General features: G+C 38.9%; 2 protein-coding genes across 2 annotated transcripts in view; one reads left to right on the top strand and one right to left on the bottom strand.

Annotated features, from left to right (window-relative positions):
- The window catches only part of LOC128254145 (protein muscleblind), a 162,595-nt gene that overhangs the window by 6,834 nt on the left and 134,080 nt on the right, over positions 1-21,681 (top strand). The window lies entirely within an intron of this gene.
- LOC128254147 (uncharacterized) lies at positions 17,195-18,190 on the bottom strand. The gene is made up of 2 exons (XM_052983006.1): positions 18,067-18,190; positions 17,195-17,919 (listed from the first exon to the last, which is right to left on the bottom strand). Exon 2 carries the CDS (start codon positions 17,911-17,913, stop codon positions 17,455-17,457), a length of 459 nt encoding a protein of 152 aa, XP_052838966.1. The 5' UTR covers positions 17,914-17,919; positions 18,067-18,190; the 3' UTR covers positions 17,195-17,454.

The raw sequence follows: 21,681 nt of genomic DNA, 5'->3' as shown, positions 1-21,681 counted from the left end.
TGTCGAAATGTTAATTTGGCCATTGAAGGTGAGTCCTGGCTGCTGGTTGCCGGCTGCTGGATTGCCAGGACTCTGGCCGAGAACATTTATCAAGCCGGGGCCTCCAAATTGTGGCATATTGTTAGTGGCCAAGGGGGAAAACAATGCCTGCCGCTGACTGACTGCCTGCAACTCGGATAATTATCGATTCAAAGCCAGCCCCAATATCGCATAACTTGGCCGGGGAAATGGGGGGAAATGTTAAATGTTCACCCGGCACCCGGCGTCATTTCCAAATTGAGACAAATTTACCACCGCCAGAATTTACTTAAGGCCATCTCACTTATTACACAATTGACAAAAGACAGAGACAGACGCATAATTGCCGTATAATAATCATAATCCCCACAAAGCAAACACACACAAAGTCTGCCAACTTGTCCACTAATTAAGAAGACAAACTCCGTTCATTGTGTGCATTTTTGAAGTGAACTATTTGGGCAAGACTTGTGCCAATATACGTAACTTAGTTTCGGCTGTGTTCTTAATAATGAAAGTTCTCCCGTCTCCTTGTATCCTTGTCTCCTTGTGGCAGCACTTATTCATTTGGTATTCAAATGACTCAGTTAGCTCCGATAGATTTCCAGGCTGCAAGATGCATTCTGGCGCTCCGTTTGCGAATGATTAGTTAACTGAATAAGATGGGGGACTTATATTGATGTGTGGGGCTAACTATTTAATTAGACCAAATTGGAGAAGTCAGCCCATAAATAATATTTAACAAAATAGATAGTTTGTGGATAAGAGAAAGGGTTTAAGCTTTTAAAGCTTAAAAAAGATCATACAAACAACTAATTTGTTCCAAGTAATTTTGTTTGTATTTCCTTAAAGAATCAAAAATTATATATTTTTATTAACGCATAATGTATTGAAAATTCAGTAAAACTTGTACCAGCTGTTGTAATTTTATTTAAGAATTAAAAATAACTTAATTTTAAAACTAAATGACCCCCAAAATGTCCTAAGCGCACCATCTATTTTAAATAGATTTAATGACAATAAAGTTAACAATTTAGCTGCATTATGCAGTGGATTCTTTAATGGCTTGTACCATTAAAAGGCAATAAACTCCAGTGGTTTTGCCATTTTGAATTCTCTGGCAGCATCATCAGCCAAAAACTTCCGTTTATGGACAAACTCCCTCCTAACCCTATATCTCTTCTTTTTTTATTTCGCACAAAGTGTCAAGTGGTTGAGTGGCATATTCGTTCCCTTGCTCCCAACAAAACTGGCAGCCGGGCGCAAAAAAAAATGCCAGGAAGCCAAACAGCCGACAATTCTACGTGCCAGACATTCAAAACACACACTCACACTCGTATTCAGGCTCATATTCGCTTGTAGGGGGGCCCACTGTGCACATTTCCAGCTCAATTGCGCGCTCAATGAATAATTTAGTTGAAATTTTCAGCGCACTTTTTGTCATGTTGGGAGTCTGTGTGTGAAACTCTCCATGAGTGCAGCAAATTCTCCATCCGCCCCAAAACTCCAGCCCATTCAGTCATAAAATTTATGCGATTTCCCCACACTCTATAGCCAAGCTGCAAAAAAATCGCCCGCGCAACAGTTGAAAATGTTCTAAACTCAAACTCCGACATGTTTTGGAAAGAGGATTGCACCATGTCTGGGTCGTAAATAAATTTTGTGATATTTTGTGAAATAATTTTAACAATTCGTAGTCGTTTTTCAGAAATTATTATTGGTTGCCGTGACGATTTATGCCACTGTTTGTGCAAAGAAATGACATCAAAATGCATTTTAATCCTGAATTGCATCCTGTCATAAACATAATAATGGTTAAACAACTATTGCAAATTGGTCAAATTTGTTGAATTTTAAGTTGGACACATTTATTCTTATATAAAGTATAATAAATAATAGTACGTTTTTTAGGAAAAGGAATAAAATATGCTAAAAAAGTAATACCTTAAGCATTGACCATTTGGAATTTACCTTTCCTTAAATTAAAGTTCCATTATACTCCAAAATCATCACGATGTCGGATCAATTTGCTTTGAACCTGACGGATTGAAAGACAAAGTGTGTGTGATATAGGCTTGGGAACAAAAGCAGTGCTCATCATTTCGAGCTTGAAAAGTGAAAAGCCCATTAATCATATTGCCAGAGTCTTTCTGACCCAAAGGCTTGCCCGCTGACTTGGACCTGCAGCAACAAAGATGCTGAAAAAACTGCAACAATTTCGATTTGAAGCCGAAGAAAAGCCGAGTGCAAGAAGGGTGGAGGTGGAGGTGGAAAGGCAACGCACTCATAAATCATAAAATTCCGGTCGTCGTCATCTATATAATCTTGGCCAAAGCCCATGGCTGCTGAAAGGTATCCGGGGCATTTTCCCGGCTATGATGCTGCAATTTGTAGCTGGTAAAGTGTGAAATTGCGTTGGCAATGCGCATTGTTGGTTCCTTTATTTTTTTGGTGGCCGCTCAATGAATATTTCATGGAAGTTAGGTTGTGCCTTAAATTGTGTGCACGATAAAAGCAAAGCAGTTTAATTGGCTAACACATTTGCCAACTTGATTTGCCAACTCTAACGCAAGTAAATCCTCAAATAAATCAATTAGGCTCGCTCACACCCATTTAAAACCCCCGAAGACCCACTCCCAATTCCATTTAAACTCGACCTGCACCAAGTGTTGTCCTATGGCAGAAATGCCAGACACCTTGGCTAATTGATATAAACGACTGTCTCCTACGGTTTGTAATACAAAATACAAACGGAACAAAAAAATAATGGAAACGTTTACGGAGAAAGGTAACGGAGAAAGCAGCTTTTACCGACTTGGCTTCTGTTCTTTTTATTAAAATTTATGCCTGGGCCCCCGGTTGAAAGTTGCATTTTTTCCAGACCTTCAACCTTTAAGTGTTTGGTCTAGGGAAATTTCGCACATCCATCCTGGAAATGCGAAAGTAGCAGCAGCAGCAGTAGCAACAGCAGAAGCACCAACAGCAGCAGCCTAATGCAATTCCACACCATTATTTTCACCTGCCAGGTTTTAGCCAGACTCGACTCGACTCGACTCGACTCGAAGCGAACCGAAGCCATGAATCGCTCCAACTTTGAAAACCACCGACATGCAACAGAATTTATAATCGTATACGAGGTAGCACTATCCAAGTTGCTCCTGCAACGGGCTTGGCTTTATGTCATTAAGAATGAAGTTATATACACGAAGACTTATATGCCCTGAAGTTATAAGAGGTTTTTTAGATCTAAAGATTTAAAGGAATCAAAAGTCTTAAGACTTATCTTACCAAAAACTATTGTTCTAATAATAGTATTAAATATATAGAAAAATGTGTTCAGAAGAGGTAACGAAGTAAAAAAGTAAACACCAGAAATAGAATAGCTTGTTAAAAACATCCAAAAAAGAAGTCAGTTACTTTCATACCGAGCTAGGTCATAATTAGGAAATTACAATATCTTTATGTGTGTTCATTTTTATTTTATTAAAAAAGCTTACAATATTCAAAATATATAATTTTTAAATATGAATACGGTTGTAGCTCAAACATTTGACCTATTATTAGTGCTTAAAATTTATTTAAATAAATATTTGGATTTATGTTTTTGATTTACAAATCATTTCCTTAAAATTCCGATAAACCCCTAGCCAGGGTATTGAGCTCACAAATTTTGCGTACGCCAGTTACGAGCGTGGGTGTCACAAAGTGGGCGTGTCGATTGCATCACGCCGCACATGCAAACATAGCGAAAGAGAGGGAGATGGAGAAGGGTGAGTTGAAAGAGAGAGAGGGGGGGATATACCAAAACCTGGGCATCGTTCGCCGGTGTTGGCTGCAAAAGTGCGTGTCTCGATTTCTACATAATTAAACTACGTCAGCTTGTCCGTTGCAAGCGGCTGCCTGTGTCCCTTTCTCCACCCCTTTTCTACACCCCTTTCTCCGGAACTTTCTCCAGCCCCTCCCCCGCTCTTTTTTACCACTTCCGGCTTGCACCGGTTCAAAAACACTGTTTGGCTTGGTTTAGTTGGCCGTCGTTTGGGTTCAATTCAGTTCAGTACGCCTCGAATCGTATGGGGTTCGCTCTCGGAACCCCAAACTCATGGATTCTGGATTCTGCCGGACAACTTTGGCGCTAAAACTTTTTAATGCACGTGCCCGGGCGAAGGACGAGCGGGGGGTGTTAATGGGTGGGCGCCGAAAATGGGCAGGTTGGCAGGTGCATTGGCAGACAGGTTGAATTTGTAATCGATCAGGCGACCAATGCGTCAGTCAATAAAACCAGTTGCCCTGAAGAAGTTAACACTGTGTTGCCATGAGTTTCTAAAAGTTTTGCTAAACGTTTTAGGGAAAGAAAAATAACTGAACTAAGTTAAGTTATATAAATTTAGTTAATATTAAACTTATTAAATATTCATGCATTTGCAAGGTTTGTTAATTGCTTTAAGTCTGTAAATTATGGTTATCAATTGTATTAACAGTAAAAATTCTAAACTTTTAACGAATTTATTTGATTTTTTTTGGTTGGACTGGAAATAAGCATGCAGTAAGGACATGCTAAATAATTTTGATCCGTTTTATGAGGTTAACGATTGGACTGCTGGAACAAACATATGCTTTAACGTAGAAAACATTCTCGTAAAGTTATAGAACTTCAACTACAAACTCAGAATTCTTAAATGATAATTAAATCAGTCTTATAGTCATAGCCCCAGGAATATCAAACTAGCTTGAACCCAATTAGAAACATTTGTGGGGTGCACACTTGGCCTGCAGTTGTGTCTTGGTTGCTGCCGTTTTGGAGTAACTGCGTCTGGCTCGTTTGCACGAAAATTTGCTGGAATTATTTCGAGCAGTTCTAAATTTCGCAATAACGAGCCGCATTTGACGGGCATACAAATTGCACAGCCCCTCCTTCCTCCTTTTGGCCACCCAGCATCATCTGGGCCTTGGCTTTGTGAAGTGAACTTTACGTGGGTGCGTGAGTGTGTATAAACTTGTTCCTTCGATTCCGCAAAGTTTGGCTCGAAGTATACTACATAATTAAATAGCTGAAGCAGGCCACATGCAGCATGGCAACAACAAATGCGATTACAACAATTTAAGTTGCGCCATCTTTGGCAAAGATTTGGCCAAACTCAAGTGGGAAAATATTTGTGCAAAGTTTTCAGTTGGATTGTTTTTTATTTTTATTTTTTGGTTTAGCCCTTGTCTTGGCGGTTTTCTTTGGCGTTTTTCATCCACCCCTCTTTCGCTTTTTATGCTTTGGCAATCTTTTTGATTTAGCTGCGGAGCCATTAACACGGATTGATTGCCCCAAAGGACAAAAGACGGCAAGTGGCTTAAAGGACAAGCGTCAAGCGTTTCCCTAGCCAAGGACATCGCAATTCCAACAGATGGGGGAGGGGGGAGGGTGGGTGGAAAATTGGACTGGGCCAGATGGATTGTGTGCGTGCAAAGAAATTGAAAAGTGGCTGCCTGTCGACGTCTCTCTCTCACGCACTTGCACCCAATTTTTTGCCCCTTGGCTTTCGGCAATTGATTCGACTTTGATTTCTCCACGTTTTTTGCACTACCTCTTGGCTGTCGCAGCAGATCGGTTTACGGTTTACCAGTCTGCTGTCTATAGAGATTAATCCCCATAATCCCATTAAAGCGGGAACCGAGTAGATCCCCAAGAAAATGGACAGTTCAATTTGGAGATAATACGGTTTTATTTATATTGCACACATTTTTAAAAATTTTATAAACTTCTTATGTCGTAGGATCTAGTAAATTATTTAATAACTATTATTCGAACTAGGCATCTTTGATACTTAGGATCTAGTAAAGAATTTTATATATATTTATATAAACATTTTGAAATACAATTAAATAATATTTATATATATATTTATGTCACTGCAAATGGTTTGAGTAACGTTTCTAACAGATGTTAAATAACTTAATTAAATCTACCAAATAAAAACTGATAACCTAAGTGCTTTCAGCTAATGTCTTATCAAGTTTATACTGTATTTCACTGGCTTCCGTAATTATGAAAAAAAATCTCGTGACAGAAATCGCTTCACTGCTGGGCCATAAAATGCCAACAAATTTTACAACAGAAGCGCCGGCAGAATGTTATCGATTAAACAGCCCGACTAACGAAAGGTTCTTTCCTGGAACCCTTAATTTTCCCCTCATGCTAATAAGAGGAGCTTTGTTGTGCATTTCCTTCCGGTTACGTGGCCAGACGTTGAGGAGCATTTGCGAAATTGAAGGCGAAGTGCCAGCACCAGCAGAATTGCGGGCAAGCCTTAAAAACGTAAATTGAAAACTTTGTCGGTCGGTTTGGTCGCTTGGTTGGCCCAAAAGTGTGCTATATATATATATATATAGCAAACATATATACGTATATATTTATGCCCGACTGTGCGTGCCATGTCAACATAATTCAGACGCTGATTGAACGGAGCTGCAGGCCATAAAAACGACAGTAGACGACATAAAACGAGGCACCGTTTTGTCGCGGAAACTTTGGCTAGTTTTAAAATCAAATGCCTCATTTGTAGGGCTTACGCCGGAGTCGGAGTCGTAGTCGCAAACACCCGTTGAACCCGCAGAGATTAATTTGTTATTGCCGCCCTGAAGGACGAAGGACGAAGTACGGAGTACGGAACTCTGGGGCTGTGGAATTTTTAGCGCAGCACTAAAGGTGCAAAGGAATTTAATTAAATGCTCTTTTCCTCTGCGAAAAGTTTAGCAGCACTGCAGCCGTTCTGGCTCCAGGATTCCCAGGACAATGCCATCTAGTTGTCAGGCAGCCATTTCGGTGGTCGCCTCAGCCATTTCCCTTATTTCTCTTTTATCCCCTCCACCAACCAGGCTCAATAAACTATACAAATTTGCAGGAGCCTAGGGCCCCGACTTTCGCATAAAGAACAACCGAATGGGGACAAAGTCGGTGCAGAAATGCAAACAAAAGTCACTTGTCCTGCTTGAATTGAAATTGAAAAGTGGAGAAAAAGTAGTACTTGGTTGGCCTTTCGATTTTGAGCTTTATTTTCTGCTCAATGTTTCGAAGTCTAACTGCACTTCTTCTGTCATTTAACTGCATCACTATTTTGGTAAAAATTTGTTTAATAAATTAATGTGCCCTAAAAGTATATAACCAAATATATATAACAAATATATATATTGAATAGTAAAAAATGTGTTCAATTAGTAACGAAATATGTGACTAAAAACTTTAATTCAAGTTATAAATATGAGATATATTCCAAATAGGAAAATATGTGCTATGTTATGTATCTCATAAATTAGTTTACAAAATATTAAGATCCTATATACATTTTATTTAAAAATCTGAGTCAAAAAGAAGGAACGTATTATCTTAAAATTGTAATATTTTAAAATATATTCCTATTTTTAGTTTATAGGAAATGAAAATTCTATGTAAGAACATTAGAATACAGGTATCTACCAAAATTATGAAACTTTTATCCAATTGAAATTCACCCAAAGTCAGGAAAATGTTTAATCTTCAGTAGTATTCAGCCCTTTAAAGACAGCTTCTATATATTACATTTCGATGCCTAATTGATCTTTAAGACCTTAGCACATATTATACGGCCATCGAATTGAACTCGTTTTTTGGCAGAACTTCAAAACGGATTGCTGTCGAACCGCATCCGTCATAATCAACCAGAACCAGTCCGACTCTAACCACAAAGCCTGCCACCTCCGCCTACCCAACTTCGATGGCTCCTCGTTGCCGTCAACTGGCCAACAGACATCGACATCTGCATCTGCATCCCGTTCACTGGAGTTTAAAGAGTTCATAATCCAAAGTGTACACAGAACCAGACGATGGCTGCTGGAGCTGGAGCTGCAGCCCGGCAGACAGGAGCTAGTAAAACAAACTGATCAATGGGCTATAATACGACAGACGGGCGGACCAGGACAGCATTCAGCATTTCAGTTGGAAAAAGGAGAAGGGAGAAGGGAGAAATGGAAGGGGACAGGGAACAGAGGCTGGACGGCAGGAAAAGCCAGACAGACATAACATGGACAGCTGGCATGAAAAATTATTTACTGCAAGAAAAATCGCATGCAACATTTTTGCACCCAACGAGAGTGAGGAAAATTTAGCAGGATTGGGGCTTACACTGAACTAGGGATTTCCACGTGCTTGCTTTCAAAAATATGTATTTTTTTAAATTAGAAAAAAAAACTATTAATTAAACTTTACAATAAATAGCCCTTAAAATGTGGCATAATAGACTGCTCAAACTTAAAATTTTACAGTTGACAAATGTTTGAGTAACAAAGCTTATAAATAAATTTAATTGTTATATTTTTAATATTCCCTTTTTCTAAAATATTTTTTTAGTGTTGTTTTCCTCAAAATGTAAAAAAGTTAAGCTTTATTTTGAATTTATGCTTCGATTATTCCGAAAATAATAGTTATTTTTTCGTGTCACGCTGCGATCTCAATGGGCGGCTGGACCCTAAGGGCACAACGTGAGTGACGACGCATTGAGAGCGGGTTATGTGCACCACCCACTTCTACACCTCATCTGCCCCCAAAAGCCCGATGACCAGCCGCATGATGAAGTTGGCAATGATGATGGTAGCGGTAGCTGGTCGCTGGTCGCTGGTCGATGGCAGCAGGGATCTGAAAGCGGAAAACTGAAGACCGAAGGCCGAGGCCCGTGCGAATGCGAAAGCGAGTGCGAATGCCGATGAGGATGACTGTGCAGGCGACACAATAATGCCGCCATTAATCTTCTGGCACGACTGATTTGTTTGACTTACGGCTCACGGCGACAGACGGCAGTCGGCATCAGTGGGGAAAGGGTCTCTGGGAAGGGGACTTTTGATGGCCGAGACTGGCACGGCTTTAACCAGCGACTTGCCAACGCACATTGCAAAATAATTTGTGTAAATCATTTGCGCTCTCTGCCAGCAGTGCATTATATAAGGCAAATCCCCCAGCGAAGCCCGGCCATCAACACTCAGCCTGTTTTGACAGTTGTCGCTATCGCCATCGCCATTGCCATCGCCATCGCACTGCGACAGAGCGACATTCATAATTTGGGTCTTGTTAATGAAAGGTTTTTCAAATTATCACAAGCGTTGAAAGCTAAGCAACACTCAGCGGTGAAGTTTGTGACTAGGAAAATTATTAGAAAATTAATGTAAGATAAGCATATTCTAGAAATATAGGCATAAATTAAATTAATGCTTTTAGAAATATAAGTTATATCATTGTAATAAAATCTTTAAATTAATAAAGGCCCTAGAAATAGAAAATTAGAATTACTTTATTCGTCAACAACTAAAAAATTTAGCTTTAAATGTAAAGAATGCTTAAGAAAAGTTTATTTAGAAATATAATTCATAAGAAATTTTATACTAGCCGTATAAACATTACCAATTTTATAAACATTATATAGCTAACACAAAAGTATATATATGTAGTTCTAATAAAATTGGTTTAAATAAGAAAAAAAATTTTATATAAAATTCAAAACTGTTAAAAGTAATTGGAAATACGAAAACCACAACAATTATTTGAATTCGACCTTAAAATCATGTTTTTAATTATTTATTGTTTAATTCAATATATGGCTGCTGCTCAGTGTAAACAAGATGTCGCAACAATTTGCAGATTTTATAACAAATGTTCGCCGCATGTTCGACAATCATTATATCACACTCATGTGCGTTGTGGCTATCTCTATGGCTAAAGCCCCCTTTATATCTCCCCCATTCACCACAAACCGCCGATGAACTATCACTCAGACTCACCATCATTCAGTTTTGGTCTCTGAAATGGACTTGTTCAACTATCCGATTGGCCAGCAAAAGCGAAAACGAAATGCGAGAAGCGAAGCCAATCCCTGTTACCAAAGACGACCGCAAATTACTCTCCACTTGAGTGCGAAAATCGCAGTGGAAATGAGGGAAAATGGGTGAATTTTAAGGGGAGGGTAGGGGGTATCCAGAAAGGGCAGTGGAGTGAAAAAATTAGGTTGCCAGTTTCTGCACTTTGATCTGTAATGATATTGAAATGCTTATGAAGCTAGTAAAGAAGTTAACTTGTTTTAATATTTATTGAAAGTTACTATGAAAAGTATTTCAGTTTTTGTTCGTTTACTTGTTAGTACATATAATTTTTTAAAGCTTTCATACATTATGGCAATTTTTTATTATTATTGTATAACTTTTTATTTGTGCACCTGTAGCTTCATATCAAATTTGTTTAATTCGTTGGGCCTTTTACAAAGTAGAAAACCCATTTTCCTGGGTATTGTGCAAGGTTTTTTATTCATCTCCGTGATTAGAAGCACGCCCACAGATATTTACAGCCCAATCCCCCGCGAAACAATGAAATTTCAATGAGTGCCTGCCAATTTTGAAGGCAATCTTTTTTGCATTTTTATTGTAGCCATGGAGCAGTGCCAGAAAAACGCAGTGCCAGCGATGGACAGCTGTCCATTCAGCTTGAGTTGAGTGGCCAGCAGGACCAGGAAGTAAATGCCAGAGCCAAAGAAAGACCAAACCGGGGCCAACTCAGTCAGTTTATCAAAGCCAAAATCATACGAATTTTGACAGAAAATTACGCGGCTTAATGCCGCCCACTTGGCTTGAAGGAAAAAACAAAACGGGGGCCGCGATGAAAACCCACAGAAGGAAAGGCAATAAGCTGCCTCTAGGCCCCAATCGAAATTAGTCAAAATTTGACTCGGGTTAGACAAATGGCCCGCGCGAAATTCCACCAAAATATGGAGGAAAAGAAAGACTGGCCGACGGAGCTTTTTGGCGATAATTATGAGTAATTTATTTAATGATGATTTGCATTGCGGACAAAACGTAAACAACGGAACCGAAAAGCTGGAAAAACTGTTTTTCACTTGCCGGCATCTGCTGTTTTTCTGTGTGGTGGCCTGTGTGGCTGCTCCTTGATAATTGCAGTTCATTTGCAGTCGTGGGTCGGTTGATATATGGCCAAAAACTGTGAGTGAGCATTTCGCCGGTCGTTTGTCGTGCATTTTTTATGGCGTCCATCAATTAAGTTGAACGAATGAACGAACGCCTTGGCGTTGCTCAAACACACAACATGCCACGTATTTTAATATGAATTCACTCCATCCTCCACGGAGCAAAAATGCAGGCACACCTAATAGTCGAAATGACCGTAGGACATAAAACTGTTAACGACGCAGTCGGAAAGCCAAAGACCGAAGTGCCAAGAAAATGCATTGAAATCTTAGAGCGGTAGATGAGGTTTTTAAGACGGTGAGGTCAGAGGTTATGAGGCGCTTACCAAACCTATTAAACTGAATAAATGGTGCATAAATTTATATCTCGAAACTGCAGAGAAGTGAAAGATAAGTGGATAGTTGCTCTATCGTAAAACAAATTGTGACTAATTTAATAAACAAGTCTTAAATTGATTTTTTTTTATCACAAATAAGTGATTCAATCAATCAAAATAAAAGTATGGCTTGTATTATATTATATTGATCCCATTCAGTTTGTTAGACGAATAAAGAAATTATATTGAAAATTAAAGCCACTCACAACCAGGTAAATTTTTTATTTTGTAAGTTTCTTAGAAAAATTAGGATATCCGATTAAAAATATACACTTAAAAGTCATTGAATCTACACTAAATAAGCTTAACATCTCTTATGTATTTGGTAAACCAATCGAGTGCAACAGCTAACTCTTATGTCAATTTATACTTATTTGTGGCCATTGAAATGGAAAGTATGCCACTTTTGTATTTACGAGTACTTAATCCTCAGCTCAGCTTAACACTAATTTTACTAGAGCATTGAATTTGATACACAATTGCTTCCTGCTGTTTGTCCTTGAACCGGCTAACTAGAAAATGACAAAAATAAAAGACTATGTATTTTCAATCAGCCAAGTGCAACAAATAACAACGAGTGTTGTTCTGTGGGAGAGATTTTCAGACATCACAGCTATATAGTCTCTTCTTGTTGTTTGGATTTTCTGCGTGGCATTGTTTGTTTGCAGCAAATTGAACATTTTCATTAGATTTTCCTCTTCGTAAACGGATTGGGGGCGGCGGTGGAGAAGAAAAGCCCTGGCACATTCAATTGTAATGCCCAGGAGAGCGATTCAATTGAATTTGTTTGTTTTAGTATACGGTTCATTTATTTGCAAAAACGAATGAATAAAAGCAGCGGCCATGCATTGTTTTTTTCTCCCTTTCTTTCGGCTGTAATTTGAACTTTGTCGAACTTCCGGTCAAATGGCGAGAGCTTCTGCCTCATAACATATGCCAGGTATTGTTCAAGTGCAGATCCAAGCAGTTCTTATATATAGTTCACGTGTGTTTCCCATCCCATCTCCATGCGAAAGTTTTGCCCTTAAAGTTTCCTGCTGCCACCATTTTCCCCTGGGACCTCTTAAGACTTCATTGTGTAAATTTACTGCGGCATTCTTTGTCCTTTTGTGCCAGCATATAAGACAAAGAAGCGGCCAAGAAGCGGTAACAAAAAAAAAAAAGAAAACTGTCGCCAAATTCAAATCGCGAACTGCTTAAAAATGAACAACAAATGAAATTCCCATAGGTGGCAGAAGTTTGCCACGTCTGCAGGCATTTAAATGGCAACGGTGGCGCATACGCAACGCCGCGGCGCGCCGAGTAAATCTCCTCAGCTGCGCCACCAAAAACTTTTCCAGCCTGCATCCTTCGGGTCGCTGCTCCTTTCACCTGTTCCTGTTTCTGTGTCTGCGAAACGGGCAACATTTAATGTCATGTTTGTAAGTTTCTAGACGATGCCAACATGTTACTTTTGGCCCGCCCCGGCGATTCCTTCGTCCTTTACTCCTTTGTCCCCTTTTCCTGGTTTTCCAAGTCTGCGTTTCCTGGCTGCGCCAAAAAGTCACTTTCTGGCGCTTTTACACAGACCGAAAATGTCTGCGGCATCTTGGGTTGAGATTATAATTCACTAGCTTTAAGTTCGATAGACTAAATTATTTGGGCAACTTTAAATTAATTACTTTAGGCCAATTAAAAACCAAAGCTCCAAGGCAACAAGTCATAACAAAAAAAAACTATAATAAGGTAGCTGTCACAGCTTTTATAAAATAAATTATTATATTTAAGGCAGGCAATAAAGAATATCTGTGTGATTTTAAGGCCAAGGCGAAACCTTTGAGAATGAACCTTCAGATATACTAACAAGAAATTGTTTTCAATATTACTGCAGCAAAAATTATAGCAATTAAAAGAACCTGCAGCTTAAAAATTTATTAAACGTGGTTTTGAGTAAAATCATTATAATCCTAACAAAAGATTTTATTTGCCAAAACAATAAAAGCGAAGCAATCACTACAGATGTCTAATCCGACTTTAAATTAACATGGCAGAACTATAGACAAGCGACTTATCAAAGTCAACATGACAAAAGTTTTCTATATGCTGCAATGGCACTATCAACAATTCATAAACATGCTCGTATGCAAAACACCCACAACTACAGACGGCCGGGAAGATTATGTCAGAGACAATCGGATTAATATCAGACAAGAACAGCTCTGAGCTCTGAACACTGAGCACTGAGTTCTGAGCAGGGCAAACATCAATGAGTCGACAAATTGTAATGAAAACGGGGGCCTCAGATGGGGCTATTTTGTGGGCGGTGGGAAAAAGGATTGAAATTGCTTTGTTGCCTCAGCTAATAATGTTGATCTGATTAGCCAAGGACCGCGGGGCAATTGCTGAGTAGACTTTACAATTAAATCAGGGAAACGGCTAAATGACTGCCAGACAAATAAGTCGACTTACTTGACTTTGGCCTCCTCATTAACCCCCCCGGAAACCCCACACCCCGAATATGTGTCAAAAGTTTGCATTTGAAGTAATTAAATTTAAATTGAATTCACCCAGAAAGTCTGGGAAAAAAAATTAATAAAAGCGGGAAAGGCAGAAGGCAGGAAACTTTTTTAATCCTTTGCTCATTTGTTTTCCTTTAGGTCCTCTTTCTTTTTCTTTTTTTGGGTGCGTGAAGTGGGGATTGCTTTTGGTTGGGCCTCTCTGCATTTCCGTGTTATTAAAACTTTGAATGAAAAACTTTACTGCGTAATGGAATGAAACGAAATACGCAACAGAGACTGCACTTCAATAAATCTATTTTATTTAATTATTACAATGGGTTAAAAAAAATGCTTGTAATGAGGAAATGTGTTTTTAAAATATATACGAGGATGTTCCATAGAAATAAAAAAAATTGTGAAACGGAAATATGGAATTTTTAATGAAAGTTAGTACTTTTTTAATAAAATGGTTAGTTTGCTTATGCTTAAACTAAAGTTTAAATTGAACACACAAAAATTTTTGAAAATTCCTCATACGTTTTCTTAGTCAATTTAGCCAACTGGCTTCACATGCACCCGATAACTTTAACACTTGGTGAAAATGGTCCGGGCTCAGTTATCGATGGTCGTAAAATGCAAGCGCTCCGAAATGAAGCCATAGAATGGTGGTGTGGCACTTGCGGAACTACGGCAATGGGCTATGCGAGTACGAGTGTCGCACACAACTCTTTCCAACTGGATCTGCCAGCTCTAATCGCTCCCGGTACAGTGAAACCCCCTTCCCACACCCTCGGCAACTGTATTCCGCTGTGTTCCAGCCCACTCGCATGTTGCATCCGCTGGCGCATTGACTTTCATGTCGTTCATGTCGCGCCCCTCGCCAAATGAGTCACAATTAAAACCGATCCGTGTCAGAATTAGATTGGGATATTCGACGCTGGAAATGCCCATTACAATTGAGTTTTTAGATAAAATTGTATAACACATTATCAATGAATTAATTAGTAAACTATTATTTACTTATTAGAGAGAAGATTTAAGGAACATTTATGACGAGTCGCGATATGCCATCATTTAATTTATTACCTTCGCTTTATTTAACGCAATCCGGAAATGCTCACAATTGTATTGACTTTTAACTGACTTCCTCTTGAAAAAAATGAGATTTCCTAGACACTCGCAAATCCATAAGAATGTGTTCTTAAAATAAATCAATTTTATTCCAGTCCAACATCCCCGCTGTTGCCAATCGCCAAGAGGTACTGAAAGACTTACCTTGCTGGAAAGCGAAAGCGAAATTGTTATTGCAACATGCAACCGCAACTGCCAAAGCAACAACAGCAATGGTAACATTAACCACTATGTGGCTGCGTCGTCTCGCAATAATTGTGAGCAAATATTACACGAAAGCGCGGACTTCACTGGATAAGGGAGGGCCAAGAGGGGGTGGGGGGTCGAGATTGGCGGGGCAAACGGCATATTATCGTGGCAGGCGATGACGATAATCACAACAACAATGCAACATCATAATTATCGACCCGCTTCACTCGATTTTCCCTCCCCCAAACCGCTGCGGCAATTATGCCAAAAGCGCGTTTATTATGTGAAAAGAAACCAAAGATAAAATATTGAATTCGACTCAGAAAAAAAAACTAAAGCGGGGCTTAAATCATTTGAGGAAAAGCCCGTCAAGGAAATCGAGTAGCAAAAAAGTGTGTGTGTGTGTTCGAGTAAAAGAAACCAAACAAAAAACGAAAATAAAAATGTAATAGTTTATAACGAAAGTTGTTGGTGCTTAAAGTTGCTTGTCGGCGGTGCATTTTACTTTATTTAGAGCACGTTTTTGCGGCATGTTACGAAATCATCCGCAGTTGCATTCAAACTTCAGCAACTTCAACGGCAGTGGCGGCAACAATTAAAAGACTCACAGAGCCAGCACAATTGGCACATTTTATTGATAATTAAATACTGCAAATTTGAAGAAATTAGTCAACTGAGCAATCCATCATGCAATAAAATTGGCAGTAAAAGAGGTAATAGTTAAAAGAGGCCAGCTAAAAAGATTTGAGTGGTAAGACAATTCGATAACATCGAACTAACACAAGATTTATTTATCTGAGATGTTTATTATTTAAGTTTCTTTCAACTTAAGTGCTTCAATCACATTTTCTGTGAACTGCAATGTAATGTTGTCTTCAGAAACTTAACTAAAATTGGATTTAATAAAATAAAATTTAATTAAATAAAATCTTACACAGTTATTTAATCGAAGGACTTAGAGCAATATATCTTGAAGTAAAGGAAATTGTTTTAACGTAAGCAGGCTAAGCTATTTAAGTCGACTAACTTTTAAAACAATCGAAATTAGAATTAATTTTCTAAGCTCTAATTGTATTTTTTAAGTAATTTTTGTCTCTTTATGAGCTGTTCTTTTAGAAAGTAATCCTTGTCATCAAAATACAGAAATCACTTCCATAGCTGTTCTTTAATGTCATTTAACACTTCGCCAGAGTTCAGCCATTTTTGTCACTTTAACAGAGCCACAGTGTCATTGAATTGATTTACCAACGCCCATTGCTAATTGACAGCGGCATGCATTAGCCTCTTCCTCTTCCTGCCGCCAAACACCCGATCGACAATTGACCAAGGGGAAAGGGGGTTATTTGGGCTATTTGGTGGGCAAGGGGCTATCTGGGGCGGGGCTTTTGGCGACAGGATGATGATGGCGGGTGCAAACATGCTGAGCACACAGTTGCAGTTGCATGTGCCCCAGTTTCCGTGACCGCTGCTGCCACTGCTGCTGCTGCCTGCCATGAATTTCCCGTTTGCTGCTGCCGATTTTGTTTTTTTTTTTTTTTCGCTTTTCCACACCACTATGACATAATGACGCGTCGCTCGGGTTTTTGATTGATCGATCGAGGCGAGGCGAGACGAGACGAGACGGAAACGGGAATGGGAACAAAAACTGGATACGGGACGAACAGGCTGAACCACCAGCTAGGTGTCAAAATTGTTACGAATCAATAAAAATGCAAAGTATAAATATAACTCACATGCTTAATTGCTTTCATTAAAGGCCTATTGGAGATTTGTGGTTGAAATTTTAAACTCAATTTTTAGAGAAACACGTTATCTACGCTTAATTTAAAAAAGTTGATACCTATAATGCGTCACAATTGAGATTGGTTTAGTTTTTGTCATATTTGACGATACAAAACAGTATCTTAGTAAATTTAAATTGGATATCGTTCGAATATCGTATAATACCGCACATATATATGGCTAAGTTGCTTTTATTCCCTTTCCCACTTGAAGTAATAACCCAAACTCTTCCAAATGGCTTTTAAATTTTTTTTTTATATATCATACTCATCGCAGCATTGAAACCGATATAAAAACGAAATAAAATACCGAAAGTCTTTGACAAGAATTTGTTTAACAACTAATAATTTGTGGCCTCCAATGTGGTGGTTCGTTTCCAACGTGGATCCGACGATCTTCCCCTACTTAAGTCGCAAGCATTACAACAGTTACGTGTCCGTGTTTAGTGTGATTGTGCAGTGTCCTGTTTATGGTCTCTCATCCCCGATTCGAGGATCAGAAGTCTGCGGTCGCCACTTCGATGGATTGATGGTTTGTCTCAGAATCGCCAATATGTAACCGCTTGAAGGGTTCCAAATCATAAGCGTCTACGGCTGCGGGCACATCCACTGGATCCTCTGGATCCCCTGCATCTTCTGCATCAGTATCAGCCTCGCAGTCAGACTCTGAACCATTGTCCTCGGGCTTCTTCGACTCCTCTTGCCGATTGTTGTTTTTGAGACGCTTTTTCTGTTTGTCCAATCCGATGGCGCGAAACTTGACCCACATGACCCTGGTCGCGTAAAGGGCCACCGCGGCGGCGGCCAGCCACGGGTTGTTCATCATCATTCTGGCGCCCGCAGTGGTCGTGTCCATGGGCGCAGCGGTGGTGGTATCGGGCACTGGGGCTGCCGCATCCTCACCGGCTCCTGGCGCCTCCTCACCTCCGGCTGCTGGTGACTCTTCTTCGCTCATCTTGGACTGGAAAACATTAAAAAATATTTTATTATTTTCGGTGAAATTTCACTATCTAAATTTGTCAACATTTTTGAAAATTTTGTTGCAAAAAAATTTTAAAATACTCAAAAAAAACAGCACTGTATATTTTTCACTGTTATTTTTTCTTACTTGCCTGCTGTAGTTGAAAAAACGGCTAGTTGAAAACGAATTTCTCTTATTGTAGTTGTTAACGGTTGGGGTGATGGCGTTGGAATGAGGTGTACTGCCGACCAGATGTTTCAGGCCTTGGCATTTCAAAAAATCGGCCTGCTGAGGTTGAATTTTAAGTTGTCAAGGCAGCAAGTACAATGGGATGAATTCCTTTTTAGTAGAATATAAATTAAATTATAAGTTGTTAATCAAAGAAAATATACAAAAAGTAACCAATTTGCACCACTGTTCTTTCAAATAGCCTGCTAAGGTAAGCCTGGAATATGGTTTCAAATTGTTTTAAGCCATTTGGAGCTGCAAAAGTAATGATATCTGTAGAGTGTATACCAAATGAACTGGCACTCCGTCCTTTTCCATGACTCGGTTGGTTCCTCGGTTGTGTGATTCATATTTCATAAGTTGATGAATTTTGTAACAAGTTGTCACATTTGCCAGCTCAGAGAGCTGCATCACTCCAACTTCCCCTCAGGTTATCATTTCGGTCTCAGCCAAGCGACAAATGACACTACGCAAACAAATGCAATTCGCATTTGCATTTCAACGTGTACGTAGGAATGAGCTTGTTTGACAGTTTGAGTGAGTCTGCACATGTGTGTGTATTCGTACTGGGTGGTGTTAATTTCGTACGCAAACATTTCATTTTCGTTGCCAGTTTTTACTTCAACCACACAACGACTTCCATGCAATCTTCATTGCTAAGCATTTTTTTTAATCTTTTAATATACACTTCTTGTATCTTTAATATACACTGTAACACAGAAAGTTGGGGTATGATTTCTATTTTAAAACTTAAGAGATATACAGCTACATATTTTATAATATAATCTAGTAAACAAATTAAAATTATAACCCAATTTCTAGTGTTTTTTTAAATTCATAGGTTAACTGAAGCCCAATGCTTGCTTCTTGAACACCTGAACGTGCTGTCTGTTATTTCCACTCCAGAAGGTATCCAATCGCTCATCTCTCCTTGAGTTTCGCCTAATCTCTCTTCTCCAGGCTTCAATATGTCACGACTATCAATTTCGGCTCTATTCCGATTTCGATTTGATTTGGATTGTTATGTGCGGATAAGTCATAAACATTCAATGTGCAACGTGGCGTATGAGCAACACACGAAATCCATCTCGACCTGCCACATATGTAAATTTTGATCGATGTTCATGGAGTAGATGAAATCGAGAAACCATCGAGAAAGCGTTTCAATTTCGATTGCTACATCAATTTGCGCCTATTCGCTGACTAGTTAAAAGTACATCAGAACTTTGTTACTTAAAAGAATAAAGAAACTTTATTTAATTTTACCGTTGACATATATTTAATCACTGCAAAATCAAATATTTAAAGCCCATAGTGGCGGACGATTAAAATCATATGGCGGGAACAATGAGTGATATTTCACAAGGCCTGCATAATTTACCGCTCCGGAAGTCGCCGCGGATGTCAACGGTTTAAATGCGGCGTCTGTTTTTCCACCCGCTGCCGCCCCCTACACAATTTTCCTACCCATAAGTAGGCTACACCAGGCGACTTGCACTTTGTTTTATTTATCCTCTACTTTTTTTTTTTGTTACACTGCCTGCATTGTTAGCCTGCTGCCTTTGCTTTGCACTGATATTTTTATTTTTTTTGGCAGCAATTTTATTGTTGCACAAAGTTTCCAATTGCACAATGAAAAATGGGGAGGACCACCCCCAAAACTTTCTGCCGACGCCCCCAAAGTTTTCTGGGCCGCTGCAAATGCATTTAAACAATGCCAAAATTCGGAGGCCCAAAAAAAAGGGAGAAAGAATATGGATATGGTGGCAGTAGATAATAGGGGGAAATGGCTTACATCCCAGCCCGGCCAATATTAACTTCTGTCATCTGGTACCTTTGCCAAGTCCATAAAGTAACATTGACATCTTGATTTATGTATCATCATGTCGACATTCCACATAGACAACTTTCTGGTGATTTTCTCTATGAACTTTACCTCTTTAATGGGAGTTTGTTCATATATTTTATTGGCCTCAATGGCTCGTATTTCCTCCCGAACACACAGCACTTTTCGCACGCAGTTTTCCGGCTCCATTTTCCCCGTTCTCTCTCCCCTTTCCACTAAAAATTCCCAGTTCCCTTTGTCATTGTGAATACTTTGGGTACTTCGCCTTGAAAGCGCCATAAATCTTTTTATGATTTTAGCTTCTCCTTCGGCAATGACTTGATTCGCCTTTTCACAGTGATTGTTATTGCGAATGCGACTCCGACTCCGACGATTGTGACGCATACAAATTTCGATGTGTTTGTCACTAATACTAGCAGATCCTGTGACCCAAACCACCATGTAATTTTACTAACAGATATACCCTATTGAGTTGAATATGAAGTTGTTTGAAAATTGTTATATACATTTAGTTGTGTACAATAATATTTTAAAATATGAATTTTATGTTTCTGTGTCAACTGCTTTGACTAAAATAATTTTTTTTGTAAGGAAATAATAATTATTTTGGCTGAGCTGCTATTTAAAAGGGAATTTTCAATATTCAATATACCTTGATCATCGTTGATCTACACTTTATTCCAAAATAATAAGCAACATTTTTACTTAATATTTACACCAAAGGAGTTAAATACAATTTTAGTTACTTATTTATTTGTTACAAGTTAATTATTTGATGGCTTTAAGAATTTAAAATACAAATTAACCACACCCAATAATACAAAATAAAGTTTATTAATATTTTGTTTTAATAAGTATGTCTTAAACATAAACTGGAGACAGCATAACATTTTAAGTATAAATTCCCTTTTTTGTTTCATCTCTACACCAAAAAGTTTAGCCACTTATTTTTAAGCTCGGGGTAATAATTTAATACTACTTTTATTGAGTTTGAAATTTATGTAACAAATCTATTCAAATTCATTAGGGTGTACGATTACTAAAATTATTAAATAAGCAATCACAATTTTTACCATTTCTCAGAAGCGCCAAAAGGTAAGATTTTAGCATAGGGTAACCTTTACTTCTATCTGTTGTACTATGCACCATTTGAGCCATTTTCCACAAACATTTCGCGGCAGCACGCAACGCCATTTTGGCGACAAACGCCATGAAAACAGAAAATGGCCCAAACACGCGACGTCCCCGACTGACGGGAAAAAAATGGTTCTAGGACGAGAGCTCCTTTGGGCCAGCCCACCATGGCGCCAAAGGCAAAAACAGAAACAACGGCAACAACCGGCTACAAACGTGGCCATAAGAAGAGCGCCACAGTTGGTTTGGGTTCGGCATAAGCCAGGCGCCAGCAAAGTTGTAAAATCGGCAAATGGCATATAAAAATCGCTGGAATTGTAGTCGTCACAGTTCACAGTCAGAGTCGGATTTGGATTTGGATACGGATCTGGATTTTTGACTGAAAGCGACAGCCAGACTAGTTCCACTTCCTCAAAATGCAGAAGAGTTGGGCGAGGTGAAAGGTTATACTCTATATCGTGGCAAACAAATTCGCTTGATTAATAAATCGATTTGGGGTCAGCGATGCGTTGTCGAGAGGATTATAAAATCAAAAATGTGAGAGCTGCAAAAAT

This window comes from Drosophila gunungcola (assembly GCF_025200985.1).
Source record: "Drosophila gunungcola strain Sukarami chromosome 2R unlocalized genomic scaffold, Dgunungcola_SK_2 000004F, whole genome shotgun sequence".
NCBI classification, from domain to species: Eukaryota; Metazoa; Arthropoda; class Insecta; order Diptera; family Drosophilidae; genus Drosophila; species Drosophila gunungcola.
The sequence above is the reverse complement of the archived record's forward strand: the minus strand, read 5'-3'. Positions and strand labels throughout refer to the sequence as shown.

Excerpts from the sequence above, each read along its gene's own strand:
- LOC128254147 (XM_052983006.1), bottom strand. The coding sequence starts at position 17,913 with ATGAGCGAAGAAGAGTCACCAGCAGCCGGAGGTGAGGAGGCGCCAGGA.